This window comes from Dermacentor albipictus, chromosome 1, assembly GCF_038994185.2.
Source record: "Dermacentor albipictus isolate Rhodes 1998 colony chromosome 1, USDA_Dalb.pri_finalv2, whole genome shotgun sequence".
In the NCBI taxonomy this organism is placed as follows: domain Eukaryota; kingdom Metazoa; phylum Arthropoda; class Arachnida; order Ixodida; family Ixodidae; genus Dermacentor; species Dermacentor albipictus.
The window spans coordinates 491,649,219-491,668,662 of NC_091821.1; the positions used below are offsets into that span (position 1 = coordinate 491,649,219).

A 19,444-nucleotide genomic window follows, 5' to 3' on the forward strand; every position below is an offset into this window, starting at 1 on the left:
GATGCTAGGTGATGCCAACCGATTTCTCACGCCGACACGGCCCTTCACATTCGATTAGAGAGAAAGAGTAAACTTTTGTTGAACCCTTAACAAATGTTGGTGCGCGCTGGCCCAAGATGGGGTGGAACCTTTTTCTCAGGTCCCATATGCGCCCAGCAGTTCCGGGCCCCTAGCCACCAGCGCGAGCTCGTGCGGTACGTCGGGGCTGTACAACAAGGTCTCCCATCGCTCGGGGAGGGGGGGGGGGGCTGTGGAGGGGGGGCTAGGGATGGTGGAGGGTTCTTGAGCTTAGTGCACTATGCAAGGATGTGTGCTGGAGCGCCTTCTGATCGTCTGCAAAACGGCCATGAAGTGTCAGGTTCTGTTGGGAACATCTTGTGCAAGAACACGGGATGCGCTAGCGACCCTGCTTGCGTGCGTCAAACGATCGTTTGCTGCCTTCGGCTGAGTTGCGGATGCGGACGGCGATGCCTACATCTGTCCCCTCTGTACATTTGGGTGATGTCTTTGTAATTTGTCACTGGGTGCGGTAGCTCTGGCTCGTCCTCGGCCCGGATTGACAGTTCTCGGACATAGTGGTCGGCGAGTGCATTGCCTTCCACACGAGCTCAACGGCCCGTCCCGGTAATTAGCGTTTGGTGAGGATCGCTAGTGCCGCGGGAGAGATGTTCCCCTTGCGGAAGCTTGCGTACGCGGTCTTGGAGCCTGCGACCATGGTCCTCACTCCCGGTTGTGCGAGTGCGAAGGCCACGGCGACTTCTTCTGCTTCGGCGTATTAAGACCAAGCCCCTCCCCCGGAACATGCAGCCGGGGAGGAATGACGAAAGACGCTCTGCGTGGGCCGAGGCAGTGGCTGGACAGCTGGAAGAGAACCCCGAGGTTCTCTACACGGACGCCTCGCTTCCCAAGCACGGCACCAGAGCAACAGTGGTCGTCACCACCATCAATAAACTGGTCACATCCGGTTATCTACTTTTCCTGCGCTAGACTGCACATACCAATACCCTCCACACTGCTGCTCGCTCTTCGCCTCTTGTAAGCCAATTTGATCCGAAAAACCTATCGAGGTAGCGAATGCTATTTGCCTTCAAAGCGAACAAATGTAACCACGGATAGACGAGGAGGGCATTTGATTGTGCCGTTAAAACAAGGCTGCCAGTCACAGCCTGATGCTTGCGTCAGCGGCTTTGTAGATATGAACTCAGAAGACTACGATAAAGTCAGAATGGAATAGTTTTAAGTCATACAGCCTATGATTTCTTCCTGTTCTTGTCGGCTCACCAACTGACAAACACTCAGTCCACAGTTTTCCCCTCAGTGCACAAAGCTCTGTAAGGTAACTTTTATAGCCTAAAAGTTGTTGAAAAGTGTCACCTGTCAATAATCTATTACGGCACTATAAGTGTGCAATTTGAAGATACGAAAGCTTAACCTGAAAATGGCGTGTTTCCCCCCGCGCCTCGTTCTGCCGCGCGTTACCCTTATATAATGGTATAATTAGAAACTTAATATGTTTTTACCACTGTTCTGTTTAAATAATTCAGTGTTTCTTTCCTGCCTTCTTTTTCCCATCTGCGTTACATTGTCATTTTCACTGATAAGAGACTAGCAAGCTCTAATTACAGCGCATGCAAAAATTTTAACTGCTATACTTAGAAGCATTCTATAAATATGGAAGGCCATGTCATGCCGCAAACGTTTAGGGCCTCAGTGTTTAACGCTAGCGGTTCGAAAGGGCATGTTAGAATTCCACTCCATCAAGCTCTACGTTTTATTCTTTTTGACAGATAAGTGGGAATTTGCTCTTTGGGACCGCCTCGATTTGAAAGGAGAGAAGCAAGACTATCTCTACCTGGTTGACCTCCACGCCTTGGATGTCATTTGTTATCTCCAAAGTGATACCTCAAACCCAGGAAGAGCGATGAAACTATTCGCTTGGTTTGCCCTCTTATATCTGGTCTTCCCGTCTAGCTATGCCGACATATGGCGAATAGGGAAATTCACACCAATATCCACGGTAAGAAAGCTGCAGCGCCTGTTGTAACGATAATTTTCATAAAGGCGACTGAATTATGCGTGTTTTAAAGCGCTCATGAACCGGAATTTGCACAGTGTTCCCATGGATGGACATATTATGCCTTCTTTACGTAAAATTTTATTACCACCCTGTAAAATTACCTCTCATATGAATACAACAATAAATCCCAGGCACTCAGTCCCCAGCAGCTGCGACGCAACGGACCACGGCGCCAGTCAGAACTGCGACGCAGCAGAGGATGATAAGAATCCCTCGCTCCGGACAGGCCGCCATTGGAATCTGAACCTGGCACCGTTTAACGCTAGAACGTTATCTAGGGAGGCGAATCTAGCAGTGCTGTTGGGGGAATTAGAGGGCATTAAATGGGATATAATAGGGCTCAGTGAAGTTAGGAGGCCAAAAGAAGCATGTACAGTGCTAAAAAGCGGGCACATCCTGTGCTACCGGGGCTTAGCGGAGAGATGAGAACTAGGAGTCGGATTTCTGATTAACAAGGATATAGCTGGTAACATACAGGAATTCTATAGCATTAACGAGAGGGTGGCAGGTATTGTTGTGAAACTTAATAAGAGGTACAAATTGATGGCTGTACAGGTCTACGCCTCTACATCCAGTCATGATGACCAGGAAGTCGAAAGCTTCTATGACGACGTGGAATCGGCCATGGGTAAAGTCAAAACAAAATACACTATACTGATGGTCGACTTCAATGCCAGGGTAGGCAAGAAGCAGGCTGGAGACAAATCAGGGGGGAATATGGCATAGCCTCTAGGAAGAGCATGGGAGAGTTATTAGTAGGGTTTGCAGAACAGAATAATATGCGGATAATGAATACCTTCTTCTACAAGCGGGATAGCCAAAAGTGGACATGGAGGAGGCCGAATGGCATTATAAAAGATGTGAACGTTTTTGGCAAGGTGCGCTGCAGTGACCATAGGATGGTAATAACTCGAATTAGCCTAGACTTGAGGAGGGAACGGAAGAAACTGGTACATAAGAAGCCGATCAACGAGTTAGCGGTAAGAGGTAAAATAAAGGAATTCCGAATCAAGCTACAGAACAGGTACTCGGCTTTAACTCAAGAGCAGGACCTTAGTGACGAAGATGTGAACGACAATCTTGTGGGCATCATTAAGGAGAGTGTAATAGAAGTCGGTGGAAACTCCGTTAGACAGGATGTCAGTAAGCTATCGCAGGAGACGAAAGATTTGATCAAGAAACGCCAAGTTATTGTTACGTGTGGAAATACACAGACGAAAAAGGGTATTTACACGCTATTTACACTGGAGCCAGGCAGCCAGGCTGACGCTCGCTCGTGCCAAGGGCACCAACCAACTTCGTCGTTCTCGCGGTCTTGAGCATGGCTCGGTGATATCGTAATACTACCCCCCGGCGGCAAAAGCACCGTCACGGTGCTGTTAAATATCCAAGGTGCCTGGAGAGTTGCAGGGCTTGAGTCGGGCAACGTGCACAATGTCACTGGTTGTCACACCGTAGGAGGTAGTGGGCATGGCTAGAACAATTTTTAGGTGACATCGGTCACTTTACGGAGCACGCGATATGCGCCTGCGTAACAGGAAAGCAGTTTTTCACAAAGGCCGACTTTACGCGATGGTGACCAAACCAACACGAGGGCGCCGGGCACAAAATGAACATCACAGTGACGGAGGTCTTAGCGTTGTTTCTGCTTGTCTTGAAACACTTGTAGACGAGCGCGCGCAAGTTGGCGAGGATGGTAAGCATGGGCGATTGCATCACGGGCATAATCGCTAGTTGAAGCTGTGGCGGACGGAAGCACAGTGTCCAGTGGTAGCGTCGGTTCGCGGCCATACAAGAGGTAAAACGGGGAAAAGCCAGCAGTTTCGAGATGGAAAGAGTTGTATGCAAAGGTAATGTAAGTTAGAGCCAGGTCCCAGTCACTGTGGTCGTCTGGAACGTATTTGGATAGCATGTCAGTAAGGGTGCGGTTCAAACGCTCAGTGCGGCCGTTCGTTTGGGGGTGGTAGGAGGTGGTAAATTTGTGCTGTATTGAGCAGGCACGCATGATGTCGACAATGACTTTGGCCAAAAAGGTACGGCCGCGGTCTGCAAGCAATGGACGCGCAGCACCATGTATCAAAATTATATCATGTGGGAGAAAGTCCGCAACATCAGTTGCGCAACTGGTTGGAGGAGCACGGGTTACGGCGTAGCGGGTTGCGTAGTCCGCCGCGACTGCAACCCACTTGTTTCCTGATGTAGATTCCGGAAATGGGCCGAGAAGGTCTAAGCCGACACGATGGAAGGGCTCGGCAGAGATGCCAAGCGGCTGCAGGTAACCAGCGGGGAGCTGGGAAGACTTCTTGCGTCGTTGGCCGAGTTCACATGCGGCGACGTAACGTCGTACGGAACGGGCAAGGCCTGGCCAGAAAAAAACGGCGACGTACACGGTCATAGGTTTGAGATACGCCGAGGTGACCTGCCATCGGTGCGTCGTACAGCTCTTCTAGAACGGTGGAGCGGAGGTGTTTAGGCATTACAAGTAGGAAGTCAGAGCCGTCTGGATGAAGGTTAGGACGGTACAGAGTACCATCGCGGAGGACAAAGAGGCGTACAGCAGCAACGGCCGGAGAGTGTTCAAAATGGTCGATGAGTGCTCTGAAGTAGGCGTCACGGCGTTGCTCATCGGTGAAATGAAGCAGCTGGGATACAAAGAATACGCAAGAAGCACTTGCAATATTGGAGGAGTAAGATTTTTCAACAGGGTAGCGCGACAAACTATCAGCGTCTTGGTGCAGGCGGCCAGACTTGTACACCACGGAATATGAAAATTCTTGTAGCCTCAAAGCCTATCGACCAAGCCGGCCTGTAGGATCCTTTAGCGATGAGACCCAGCAGAGAGCATGATGGTCAGTGACTATGGAAAAAGGGCGACTGTAAAGGTAAGGACGGAACTTCGCAACCGCCCAGACAGCAACAAGGCATTCTTGTTCCGTAATCGAATAGTTGCGCTTCGATGGTGCTAGGAGGCGGCTCGCATAAACAATAACACGATCCTTGCCACGCTGACGCTGTGCTAAGACGGCACCTACGCCATGACCGCTGGCATCTGTACGAAATTCTGCAGGGGCATGAGGGTTGAAGTGGGCGAGAATGGGTGGTGAGTTGCAGTACCCCACGAGAATTGTAGGCCCTTCTTCAAAATATTAGTTAGGGGCCTAGCAATTGTCACAAAAACTGGAAGAAAACGACGAAAGTGCGAGCACAGCCTTACGAAACTTCGAACGTCTGCGGCTGTCTTAGGAACCGGAAACTTTTTCGGAACCGGAAAAAAGATTTGTCGGGATCAGGCTGTACTCCGGAAGCGTCAACGAGATGGCCCGGAAGAGCAATTTGTCGGTGGCCAAAGCGACATTTGGACGAGCTAACTTGTAGCTTCGCCTTTCGAAATACATCAAGTAGAGATGTGAGACGCTCAATGTTAGTGTCGAACGTTGGCGAGAAGACGACGACGTCGTCGGGCTAGCAGAGGCATGCGGACCAATTGAAACCTTTTAGCAAGCAGTCCATCATACGCTCAAAGTTGGCAGGGGCATTGCATAATCTAAACGGCACAATATTAAATTGGTATAGGCCATCAGGTGTGATGAACACGGTTTTTTTCTCTGTCCATATTGTCAACAACAATCTGCCAGTATCGCGAACGAAGATCAATAGACGAGAAATAGCTGGAACCAAGCAGGCAGTCAAGGGCCTCGTCTATACGTGGGAGCGGGTGGACGTCCTTCTTTGTAATGTTGTTCAGATGACAGTTGTCTACAGAGAAGCGCCACGTGCCGTCCTTCTTCTTAACCAACACCACAGGTGACGCCCAGGGATGCGAAGAAGGCTCAATGATGTTTTATAGAGCATTTCGTTCACTTCATTTTGAATTACTCGGCGTTCCAACGCAGAAACTCTATACGGTCGTCGGCGAATAGGCGCAGCATTGCCAGTAAGACTCCGATGCTTGACCGCGAGTGTCTGGCCTAAAGGGCGGTCGTCGAAGTCGAAAATATCGTGGTAGGACGATAATACTTCACAATGGTCTTGAGCCTGCGTAGAGGACAGGTCCGTCGCAACCATTTTTTTTATGTTGGGATCGACGCCCGAGGCTGGCGCGAGGGGCGTGCTAAGCTCGCGAGAACCATCGGTCGATAACGCTGCCACCTATTGGTCGCCGAGACGATCAAGTGTGGCAAGGCAAATACCTTGCGGTAGAATTTGCTTTTCCAATCCAAAGTTACGGACGGGCATGCGAGTGTGGTTCGCAGTAATAGTAACTATACTGTGAGGCACGGTGGCGTCATACTGTATTGAAATGTCGGGCAGAGGAGTGACGAGGTACTTGCCATCAGGAACTGGTGGGAAAGACAACAGTTCAATGTACGCTATGGACTTTGGCCGCAGGCGAAGAAAGCCGGTGCGGCGTAAGCGGCAGTGGGGTGCGTGAGAAGGTTCTGCGAGAATTGGCCACTCAAGGCGAAGGGTACTGGAAGAGCAGTCAATAAGAGCAGAATGGGTGGAGAGAAAATTGAGGCCGAGAATGAGGTCGTAGGGGCAATGAGCAATTACGGTGAAGTGGACAGGAGTGTGGTGACCGGCGATGCTGACGCGTGCCGTACACATGCCGATGATAGGCGCAGTACCACCATCCGCAACGGGGACGATGCGTGTCGACGCTGGGGTGAGGAGCTTGTTCAGTCGTCGTCGGAAGGCAGCACTCATAATAGAAAGATGTGCTCCTGTATCGACGAGTGCCGTGACAGGATAGCCGTAAACGTCAACGTCATGAAGGTTTCGGTTCGTGGGTAACGTGAGCAGAGGATTTGAGGGCAGGGTCGACAACGCAGCTTCACCTCCAGAAGCTGCAGTGCATAGTTTTCCGGCTGGATCCGGGAGGCGATAGGCGGCGAAGAGAAGCGATGGGGTTGGGGCGAACGAGACTAATGGCGTCGGGGTGAGGACGAGCGGCTGTAGCGAAGGTTCGGAGCAGGAGCATCAGAGGCAGTAGATTCATGGCGAGTGGTATAGGGCACGGAAGGTACAAGGGTGCGGGAATAAGCGGCGGCGTATGTCCGAGGAGGTGGCGACCATTGGTTGCGTCAGTGACGAGCGACGTGGCCGATGCGACAGCATTGGAAGCAGATCGGCCGGTCATCAGGTCATCAGGGGTGCGCCAATCGGACGGGTTGCAGCGAGATGTGGCGGGAAAGGACTGCCGAGGACGAGGAGGGCCGCTAGAGAACTGGGGAACGCTGCGCTGAGACGTGGAACACACGGAGTGAACAATACGGGTGACGTCGTCACAGGTGGTGTCTGACGTGGTTGACTCTCACATGCCGACGTAGCAGCAATGTTCGGTAGCCGCGCAATGTCGTAAGCGGATACGGCGGCTCTTAGCTTGTTCGAGGCGACGGCATTCTTTGATAATGGCGTCAATAGTGGAGACGTTGCCGAAAACAAGCAAATTGAAAGCATCGTCGGCGATGCCTTTTAGAACATGTGACACTTTATCTGCCTCGGACATAGCACCGTCAGCTTTGCGGCATAAAGCCACGACGTCGAGGATGTAGGAAACGTATGGCTCCGTAGATGACTGAACACGAGACGCAAGACCCTTTCTCGCGGTAGCCTTGCGCCCAATGGGGTCGCCGAACAGTTCCCGTAGCTTATCTTTGAAACTGTCCCAACTGGTTATCTCGTCGTCAAGCGTTTGGTGCCACACGCGTGGGGTGCCGCCGAGATAAAAGATGACATTGGGGAGCATAATCGTTGGGTCCCACCTGTTGTTAGCACTGGCGTGTTCATAGAGCTTGATCCAGTTGTCAACATCCGCACCTCCACTAGAATGTTACGTGGGGAAATACACAGACGAAAAAGGCTATTTACATGCTATTTACAATGGGGCCAGGCAGCCAGGCTGACGCTCGCTCGTGCCAAGGGCACCGACCAACTTCGTCGTTCTCGCGGCGGCTCGTCTCTTGAGCATCGCTCGATGATATCGTAATAGTATGAAAACCTCCAACAATACAGCTGGAATAGAACTGGCAGAACTTTCCAAGGTAATCAACAAGCGTAAGACAGCTAACATAAGGAAGTATAATATTGGTATAATTGAACATCCTCTCAGGAACGGAGGGAGCCTAAAAGCAGTGAAGAGAAAACTAGGAATAGGCAGGAATTAGATGTATGCGTTAAGAAACAAAGCCCACAATATCACTACTAATATGGATGAGATAGTTCCAACGGCTGAGGAGTTCTACAGAGATTTATACAGTACCAGTGGCACCCACGACGATAATGGAAGAGAGAATAGTTTAGAGTATTTTGAAATCCCACAAGTAACGTCAGAAGAAGTAAAGAAAGCCTTGGGAGCTATGCAAAAGGGGAAGGCATCTGGGGAGGATCAGGTAACAGCAGATTTGTTGAAGGATGGTGGACAGATTGTTCCTGAGAAACTGGCCACCCTGTATACGCAATGCCTCATGACCTCGTGCTTACCGGAATCTTGTAAGAACGCTAACATAATCCTAATCCTTAAGAAAGTGGACGCTAAAGACTTGAAAAATTATAGTCTTATTAGCTTACTGTCCGTTACTTACAAAGTATTCACTATGGTAATCGCAAATAGAATCAGGAACATCTTAGACTTTTGTCAACCAAAGGACCAGGCAGGATTCCGTAAAGGCTACTCGATATTAGACCATATTCACACGATCAGTCAGGTGATAGAGAAATTTGCGAAATATAACGAACCTTTACATATAGCTTTCATTGATTACGAGGAAGCGCTCGATTCAGTCGAAACCTCAGCAGTAATGGAGCTATTACGGAATCAGGGTGTAGACGAGCCGTATGTAAAAATACTGAAAGGTATCTATAGCGGCTCCGCAGCCGCCGTAGTCCTCCATAAAGAAAGCAACAAAATCCCAATAGCGCGGTTAGAAGCCACGTTGAAGACATGGCACCAGTGGCCTTCCAAAACATGACTGGGTTATCAACCGACAATTTTTTAGAACTAATTTCCTTTTATCTTTCATCCACCATTATCACTTTTAATGATAGCTGTTTTATCCAAAAAGAAGGAGTGTGCATCGGCTCTTGCCTAGCTCCACTTTTAAGCGATATTTTTTTTAGCAAGTATTGACAAGCGCATTCAAGCGTCCCTTTACAACGCAGGCGTGCAGAAAGTTTTTAGATATGTCGACGATTACCTCGTGGTAATGAATACAACTGATGCTCAGGATAAAAGCAATAGTATAAACAACATTCTCGATATTTTTGCTAGGAACGCCTTTGGAATGAAGTTCACGCACGAACTGGCGCATGATGGTCGCATCCAGTACCTCGACTTGTGTCTGATTTTTCATGGAGCGCGCGTGTGCTGGCAGTACAAGCCACTGTCGAAAAAACAAATTCTGAATTATCAATCGGCCCACTCCAAGCTCGTAAAAAGAGCTATAGCAAAAAACTGCATCCGCTCTGCTCTAGACAAGTCATGCGAACATCATGTTCGTGACAGCGTCGACGCCCAGCTAAGGCGTCTGGAGAAGGCTGCGTTCCACGGAGAAATCGTGGCCTCGGTGGTAGAGAGCCAGATTCGCGAGGCAAAGGCTGGTGGGAGGCGCAGGCAGAAAAAAGACGCACGCCCGCAAAAGCGCCCTGTCGTAGTGCCTTATTGGCACCAGGTGTCTCACCGCCTCAAGAAGGTTGGCGACAGGTGCGGGGTGCGTGTTGTGTTTTCAGCACCGGAAAAGCTGGGACGAATGTGCCGCCTTGTAAACCAATCCCAGAAGAAACCAGCCTGCAAAATTAAGCACACCAAAGCCCTCGTTGAATGTGACGTCGGCGTTCTGTACAGTATTCCCTTCGCCTGTGGGAAATGCTATATCGGCCAAACCGGGCGCTGTCTGAATGAACGCTTGCTAGAGCATCGCAGGAATGCTACATCACTAAGTGGCGCTGGTCATTTAGCCGACCACATACGCCGTTGCTCGCACAAGCCAGCATGCGAGGCTTTTTTCGAACGAACACGCGTGTTGCACAAATATAGCGATCAGAAACACCGGGAAATATTTGAAGCGTGTTGTATCTCCAATGCAAACGAGAACTGTGTCAGTGCTCCTTCTGTTGCACTCGGGACAAAAGAAATTGATTATCTAAGGGCAAACGGATGTGTCGAATCAGCTAGGCAGGGCGGGACATGAACAAGATTGTACTGTGTGACGTAAATAGAAGGAAAAAAGAGGGAAAAGTTTCTCTTTTTATTTTTTGACACCTGTGATGACCTTGCCTAGACCAAGGAAATATTTTTGAGTGGTCCTGCGCAGTAGCAGTTCCCCACCCCCTCCCCCTGTGTACATAAAGCCCTGTTTCCAATGAATAAAACTCAGTTGAAGTCCGGCGTTTGTGTTGTCTTTCTCACCTCGTCCTTGTTCAAATGTGCGCTGGAACTATGTTTCACAATCCCAATAAAGAAAGGTGTCAGGCAGGGAGATACGATCTCTCCACCGCTATCCACAGCGTGATTACAGGAGGTATTCGGATACCTGGATTGGGAAGAATTGGGGATAAAATTTAATGGAGAATACCTTAGTAACTTGCGATTTGCTGACGATATTGCCTTGCTTAGTAACTCAGGGGACCAATTGCAATGCATGCTCACTGACCTGGAGAGGCAAAGCAAAAGGGTGGGTCTACAAATTAATATTCAGAAAACTGATGTTTAACAGTTTCGAAAGAGAACAGCAGTTCACGATAGGTAGCGAGGAACATGGAAGTGGTAAGGGAATGCATCACTTAGGACAGGTAGTGACCGCGGATCCGGATCATGAGGCTGAAATAACCAGAAGAATAAGAATGGGCTGGGGTGCATTTGGCAAACATTCTCAGATCATGAACAGCAGGTTGCCATCATTCCTGAAAAGAAAAGTGCGTAACAGCTGTGTCTTACCAGTACTCACGTGCGCGGCAGATACCTGGAGGCTTACGAAAAGGGTTCTATCTAAATTGAGGACGACGCAACGAGGTAGGGAAAGAAGAATGATGGGTGTAACGTTAAGGGATAAGAAAAGAGCAGATTCGGTGAGGGAACAAACGCGAGCTAATGACATCTTACCAGCACTCACGTGGGGGGCAGAAACCTGGAGGCTTACGAAAAGGGTTCTGCTTAAATTGAGGATGAGGCAACGAGCTATGGAGAGAAGAATTATTGGTGTAACGTTAAGGGATCAGAAAAGAGCAAATTGGGTGAGGGAACAAACGCGAGTTAATGACATCTTAGTTGAAATCAAGAAGAAGAAATGGGCATGGGCAGGACATGTATAGAGGTGGGAAGATAACCGATGGCCATCGGTTATCTTCCCACCGGGATTCGAACCACAGTCCTCTTGCATGCGAGGCGAATGCTCTACCTCTACGCCACCGCTGCAACTACTGGGCATGGGCATGGTAACTGGACATGGGCAGGACATGTAATGAGGAGGGAAGGTAACCGATGGTCATTAAGGGTTACGGACTGGATTCGAAGAAAAGGGAAGCGTAGCTGCGGACGGCAGAAAGTTAGGTGGACGGATGATATTAAGACGTTTGCAGGGACAACATGGCCACAATTAGTACATGACCGAGGTAATTGGAGAAGTATGAGAGAGGCCTTTGCCCTGTAGTGGGCGTAACCAGGCTAATGATGATGATGATGATGAAAATTTAAGCAAGGGTAATTTCGGCACAATATCATTCGACAGACGCGGCAAACGAAAGAGTCAACGCAAGACTAAGCTCTAAAGTTGTGTTTTGTTGTGTACGATAAACAATATGTCAAAAAATCAACGCCGGAATGCAGGATTTTTTCCAGATGTACCACGGCAACATGTTATTGCGTCTCTTAACCAGTGACACAGTTGTCTCGCATTCATGCGTTTGACTTTGTTACAGTGACATGTATTATTGGATATAACACAGTGTATGATAAGTAAGCAGTTACAAGCGCTTATTTTATTACTTTCTTTTGCAACGTAAGCATTCATGTTTTACCTTAAAAATAACAAGAAAAAATGGAAACAAGTGCCTTCGCCATCTGATGTACACCAAGCTCAAGGCAACAGGATAACTGAATAATTTTTCAGTGGAAATGTTAGGTTCGAAGCAGCACTCCCCCTGTCTCTCCTTCTACTTGACTATCTGTTTTTCTTTTTTTGGTGTCGTGACTAATAATGTTTAGCCCCATAGATCCGGGCATTCTATTTTTTTCTCATGCCAGAACGAAGGCATCGAATTCGACAGTTTTGACGCCATGAGGGAGCGTAGAGACGTAGGCCGGTATCTTTCTCATAACTCGATGCACTTTTACCACAATGCAGCGGAAAAAAGGCGTACCCGCTTGGGAGGGTACAAAGAACAGGCGCACTCTTCCATGAAAAAGTTTAAGCGAACCTCACCCACTGCGTGGCACCTTTAGCTAAAAACGCGCTCCACATCCGCCGTTTTGCCGGAAAGGGGCGATGGATAACAATTCCACTTACGCACAGTTATCTTCTACGAATACATACATAAATATTCATTAATATAAATAGCAATACGGTCACCAAGGTAGCATAAATAGAAAAGCACAGTGCATTTTGTGGGAATGATGTGGGTCTGGATCCCAACATCGGCATGTGCCTCTTGGTCTAGTTTATTCTCCATTTACTCTAGTATTTCTATATCTTATTTGAACATGTCCGTTATATTGCCCTAGCATTTCCTTGGCTGGCTTCACTGTATCTTGCTTAGCATCGTTGTAGCTGCGTGAAATGAATCTCTTGGATTCACTTATGCTTAAAAGAATTAGCATGAGCCGACGAAACCCACTCGCACACAAGAAAGTTCACCGACGATTACGATACTCCCTAACGCGAAATTTGAGCACAGCTCTATACATGCTTTAATTTCGCTTGTCATTATTTTGTATTATGACTATACAGGTACGCAATTTATATTTGAAGAGAACGCTGTGAGTAGCCTGCTTTGTTTTCCTACAGACGAGATGCGCTACTGTGATGCCATGTTGTAATTATCGTTGCCACTGTTGCGTTTCGCCTACGACGCGCGGTATAGCCGGCGCGGATGCAACGGACGCCGCGCTTCGTTCAAAGCGGCGGACATTTTGGCCCGTTCGGAGCTGCCGAAACGCAACCCTGCCAAGCGCGTCCAGGCATGTTTCAGTGCCACGTGTCTTCGTGTGTGCGCGTGTGTGTGTGTGTGCCCACGCTTGTCAAAGCGCGGCAGCCGGGGAAAGGAGCTCCCCAAGTGTGAAGCGAGGAGGTCTGACCGGCGCCGGCTCGGCGGATGCGTCACTACACTCGTCTCAACATGTGTCTCAGCTTGTCCGTGCCTCGCTGTCACGTGGCCTAGTCCCGTGACGTTCCCTCTTGCCCTCAACTCCAAGAGTATAACAGCAGCTCCCCCCGGACGCCAGGAGGGAGGCTCCGATTCCTTCTGTTGAGTAACGTGCTCTCCCGTCTCTCCACTTCGGTCGACCTGACCGGCCGCCCTTTTGCGATGCTAGAATAAACAAGTTGTTCTGTTAGCAGTCGACTCATGCTTTGCTCGGACCTTCGCATGCTTCCACTTGTGCCCCAGGCCGCCAGGCCAACGCTAGCCTTGGGGCTTGCGACCCATTTGCAACAACTCGTGCCAGCGGTGCGATTGCAACAACGGGCGTCAGCGCTCAGATTACAACACCACACAGCCCATCTTACGCGGGGCTACGCTCTTCTTCTGACACCTTCGTTGTACCAACAATGAGAGTAGCCCTTCGTCGTGGGGAAATTGTCACCACTGTATGCGGCAACAATACCGAAGGAAGCGTCAAACCGAGTCTTACTATCACCCACTCGCCATCGCCCCTTGCAAGAGCAGTGACCCTTGTTGCACGCACTGGTACCGCTAACTTACCTGAGTAGTTGACGCCGTGGACGAGCGTAGCCCTCCCGAACTCAAGCCCCCTGCCCCCCTCCTCTCAGAAGCGCAGATGACATCGCCCACGCGGCTGCCGGTGCCGCAGCCGCCGGCAACTCTGCGCATGTGCAGGCTGTTTCCCCTCCGCTCCTGCTCCACTTTCCGCCTCATGCTTTCACTTTTGCCTCGTCCTCCACTTTCCTCCTCCCGCGGTGTCCTTTATTCTCCCGCGGCGCTCCACGTTCGCTTTCATCTTTCACTGTGGCCATTTGCCCGATTACGAGGTACGACGCCGAGGCATGCCGAGGCCCAACGCTGGAACTGGCACCTAAGAGCGGCGCTCTAAAATGTGCGTGACAGCACGCTTATCCCAGCTGATCTCTTGAGTGCATCTCAACGTCGAAAATTTGGAGTAGGCTTAAGATTCGCTTTGAGAATGGTATGCGATAGCATTCAGAGATCCCTGACTGCTTCTCACGCTTCCCGGCACCTGCAGCTTATGTAATCCCGCTGGCGGCGAACGGTATGCACGAAGGCGAGCTTTCTGGTAGAAAGGCGGCCTATTGCTTGGGCCGATCTTCTGTTATTCTTTCTCACTTTTATTATTTTAGTCTGAAAAAGTTTCTCATAAAAGGCATGTGCGGTGGGTATTTTGTTTCGGGATTTTTTATCGTAGGCTGTCATTGTCGAAATTCCAAAGAATATTGAATATAACACAAGGTATGAGCAACTCTATTTACAGAAAAACTTTAGTGCCGTATAGCATAGATACTGCAATTTCCGCGCGCGCGAGGCGCCAACGCCCCTGTACGGCGCGGGACGCCGGACCCTTAACGCTATAATTTTATTAGAAATAAGACAGCCTGCGAGCCACCTGCATAAAGAAAATCGATGCCAAGAGCAATGCTCCAGGAACGCTTCTCGCTTCCATTTAATCTCTAACTGAGGAATGCGGGGACCATATACGGGAGGGCTGCGTCCTGACAGCTTCTTTCTTCAGCCACAGCTGACTAATCCTGCATTCCTTCTTCTGTGATTGCTTAATGCATAATATAACTAAAACAAGCGCTTCATCCTATAAAGATAGACGTTGGGATCTCAGCCACTATTTCGTTTCACATAGATAGCGAGGAAAATGAACGCTTCTTCAGTTGGTGACAACGCCCAATACCACTGACGGTCAAAGGCATTTCTAGAACAGATAATATAAAATTACTGTGCGCACTACCACGTACCTCATAATCCAATCATAATAAATATTCGCAACCTTGCGCTCAGCAAAGCAAATTACAATGTCATCATTCCTAACTTCGTCATGGAATGAGACTAGGACTTACGCTCAGGATAGCTACATTTTGCAAGGCGCCAGAACCATTTGAAATGACAGCAATATATATTGAAGCCGTTTTACACCCTCCGTCATACAGAATTTTCCTGGCGCCAGAGCAACTGCAAGAACGTTCTTGATAGAGATGGGTGCGGCAGCATGCTTACTGACAAAAACACCACATTTTTCCTGAAAAATGCGCGAAGGCCTATTTGCACTTCGTCTTGAGACCGAAAGCTTGAACCCCTCCCTGTTCAATCACTTTAAAAGCAGTTCATGATTACAAAGGTGTATTCAGCAAGCTTCCTACATTCTGGTCATGGTTAGACAAAAGTACATCCGAACGAGGTGCACAACAAATTGACGATTTTCACAGCCAATATGTTAGTATGACTGGAAGTGCTCAAAAACAGTATATCGGGGTTTTCATGGGGTCCTGTAAATACTAGGCAATTGACATCGTTTATGTATAGTTTGTATTTATGTATGGTAGCTGAGCGGCGATATGCAGTAAACATTCCATGTGTCCGCTTTATGTAAGGGCTAAATGGAAGTGGCTAAACTGGCGTTTTCTGTCCGTTTATACGGGTTACGTAAAACGCTTAGAAATTTTCTCCACGCACCCCAGATAACCCCAAATGGCAACAATTTTATAATTCGAGACCGCGCAAGGCGTGTTATGAGCGACCAGCATAGAAATTATGAAATGCCTAGGTTAATTGCAGCCTTTGCAGCGAGTTATTTACACCAGCATTTCAGTGCTTAACAAGCGTACTTTGCGGACTGCGTAGGAAGTGTTACGGGCCGCGTAGGAATATCAGGGTGGCACAGAATTCGTATTTCCAGAGAATGACTGAAATCCTTTGGGGTCATGCGTGGGTGAAGTTTCGAGAGTGTCCGTCGACTTCTGGTCTACCGGCCATAGTTCTCGCTCTCGCCCTTGCAGCGTACCACTAAGATGTGCTGCAAGGGAGAGGTGGTGCCATATATTGACAAGGTTGCCCACAACATAGCGACGAACAGCACAGCTTTTCTAGCGCACCTCCCAAGAAACCACAAGTAGGCAAAGCTGCAGGGAAAACCGTGCCAAGTCATCTACGCAAAATGTTCTGTAGGAGGGCTGTATCACGTACCCCTGACGAGCGACAATTCCTACGTAGGCCAAATAGGCCGCTGCCTGAATCGCGGAGCCAGGCAACGCCAGCGAAACCTTTAGAAATACGACGTGATGTCTGTGCACTGCAGTGATCGCTCGTGTGACACACGGTTTCAGGTGATGAAGATTTTACAGGCAGAAGCAGAGACCAGACTGCACGCGCACCAGTGAATGCATATCACATAAAAAAGACAGGCTCAGTGTGTATCCGCGACAGCTCCATTAAATTGTTCAATACAGATATGAGCTCCTTCATAAGTGGCTGCTCGGCTAGGTTATCGTTATGTTATCTTATACGGTAAATCATTCTGACGCCCTACACATTTCTCCCGAATAAAAAAAGTTATAATTTACCACTCGTTTCTTTGTTAAGGGCTAAATATAATCCGATGTAGCGTGAGCGCGTGCCCATGTTACTTTGGCGAGAACAATAGCGTCTATATTTCGACCGATGGTTGAACGCAGCCAACTTAAGCGGACGCGGCCAATGCGCTCCGACGCGCCCGGCATCGAGCGACGCTCGCACGCGCACCGATAACATCATACTATATAGGCGCCTTTCTCTCTGGCCGTCCTCATCTTTCCTTAGCGGTAGGCATTTCAAGGGTTCTATTCGCGACACACATGGCGGCTGCACACCCGCCATTATCCGCCATGCTTACTCTCTGATTGGCTGTGGAGAGCTCACATGCCTTGAAATTTGTGCCGGGAAACAGAAGTTTTGCGAAATGTCATTTTGTGTTTTCATCAAGATGACGAAACGTGACGTGGAGCTGCAAAATTTATGCAGTAATACATTTTTTTTGGTCCTTGGCAGATATATTGTGATGTTAGCGCTTCAAAAAGAATGTGAGCGGTAGCGTTCAGAAGCCAGTGCAATGCACGTGTAATTGCGCGAATATGTAGTGGTGATCCAAGATATGCGCCATACCAGCTTGCTGATTGGCTGAAGGAATATCTCATGAGGAGCGTCACAGGAAGGGCTGTTTCGTAAACGTCATTTTGACGATGCGTGATGTTGCGCTGGGCCGCCATTGCTAAGATTTTCCGCCATAATTTTTGCTGCGACGAGCTGAGCGAATTATGCCACTTGGCAGCCATATGCAATGGCAGCCGATCGGAATGCGTATCGCTATATTTTCCCCGTCGTTTGGCGCCACGAAAATCTTTTGTTCATAACGCGTGCTCATAGAATTTGCGTCGCCCTCGGGTGGTGTTGGCATTTGTGTTTGGGGCCATCATTTTTTAAAGAACGCGTTTATACGAAATAATATTGGTTGAACATAGCAAACTTTCGCCAATCTTGTCCACTTTTCACTGCTGCATTTGTATTGTAATCAAGATTAATGCCTTTTCCCACAATCAAAAGTTATGACAACGGCCTCTTTCTAAGTTATGAAAATAAATGTACGCAAGGCCACGCCTTGAAGTTTCCTCCCGCGGTGCGAGTAACCAGCGCAATGAACAAGAGATGGCAGTGCCGGCGCTTGCGTTGCGCTAGTGGATGTATCTGGCGCCCGCAACGCTATCGCTGATATTCGGCCGCTTCTCAGGCAGCCGAGACGGGCTGAGTCACTTGCGTTTCACGAGATAGCGATAACGTGGCCTAGAACATGTGCGCATCACCAATGGTAGGTCACATATGATATCTCAAGCAAGAAAACAAGGGCGTTGACGCCAACATGCGATGACTCATTCCATTTTCCGGGGACACGCATCCTAGCTATTAAAGCAGACGACGGCTTGTACGTAGCAGACGACGGAAGCGAGAAGCGTTTTCGACGAAATAATCATACGCTTTGAGATAGCTGCTTTATTTTTACTGCGAAGGAAAATTGTTTCGCTTTAGCGATAACGCTACACTCAGTGTCTTTGTTTCAATTTCTTAGGCGAAACGTCAAGTTGACGTCACGTTACGTAAGCAAAACGGATCCACCAGCGCCATTTTGTTTGCGTCGCGCCTACGTCATGCATCGAAGAAAATGGCGGAATGTCCAGAATAGCGCCCCAAGTAGTAAATACCAAGCTAGGCTTGCCTGAAGTTCTTACTTATATTGACACGCGCACTCTTCTAATTCCGGGAACCGCATTCCGCCGGCTAACAAATGGTAAATGGAGCGTAAGCTGCGCCTTTCGGTGTCGGAAGTTTCTCGAGTGTTATCGCTAGTCCTAACCGAACCTTGTGCGATCATAATATATGCGTGGCACGAATTTCGTTGTACTTTCTGGAAGGCACGCGGCACCAGCTTATTACGCTGGAACCTTCGACGACTCATGTATTAAAGCCGACAAGCTTGACCCGCAGCTCTTGTCTTCGAAGACCAACCAAGATATGCGCAGCGAAAATTGTGCTTAGTGTTCCTTCGCTGGGCTCAGGACCGCGGAATAAGCAGTTTAATTCGCCATTAATTTTTGACATTGCGTCTTTCTTCGCCGTCACTACACAACGTGACAATATCAACAGCTCATTATTGAGCATACACAACTCCTTTGAGCTAGAAGACGCGAGCATGAATACCAAGTTGAAACGCAATCAGCGCTCTACTTGCAGTCAACTAAAGACAATGTTTGCCTTAGTGAGCGGTGGCTTACGGTGGGTTGCATGTACCACATAGCTTGTTGCGAGAGCCGCGCTGGAGCGTCAACGTTTGACCGACGTAAGCTATACTCCGGCGCAAAATCTACTTGCAGGGCAGCGAAAACTACGCGGCGTGCTAATGCACAGCCACGTGATGCACGTGCACAACATAGCAGGATACAGAATGTAGTTCGGTGCTTCCGCACTGATTATATTGAAGATACGTATAAAGATACAGTATACTGTAGCGATAAATAAAAAGTGCAGCGGAAACACTAGCTTATCTAATATTGGTGCGTCCAGAACAGGAATACGCCTGTGCAACTACGCGACTCACCTTTCTAACCTGTCTAAACTGCCAAATCTGTTTACGATGGCACGGCTAGG

At 48.8% G+C, this 19,444-nt stretch overlaps 1 protein-coding gene across 1 annotated transcript in view; it reads left to right on the plus strand.

Moving 5' to 3' along the window:
* The window catches only part of LOC135911951 (neprilysin-like), a 178,306-nt gene that overhangs the window by 101,369 nt on the left and 57,493 nt on the right, over positions 1-19,444 (plus strand). The window contains exon 11 of the mRNA XM_070531765.1: positions 1,788-2,017. Within this exon, the coding sequence (XP_070387866.1) occupies positions 1,788-2,017 (230 nt within the window). The remainder of the gene's footprint in view (positions 1-1,787; positions 2,018-19,444) is intronic.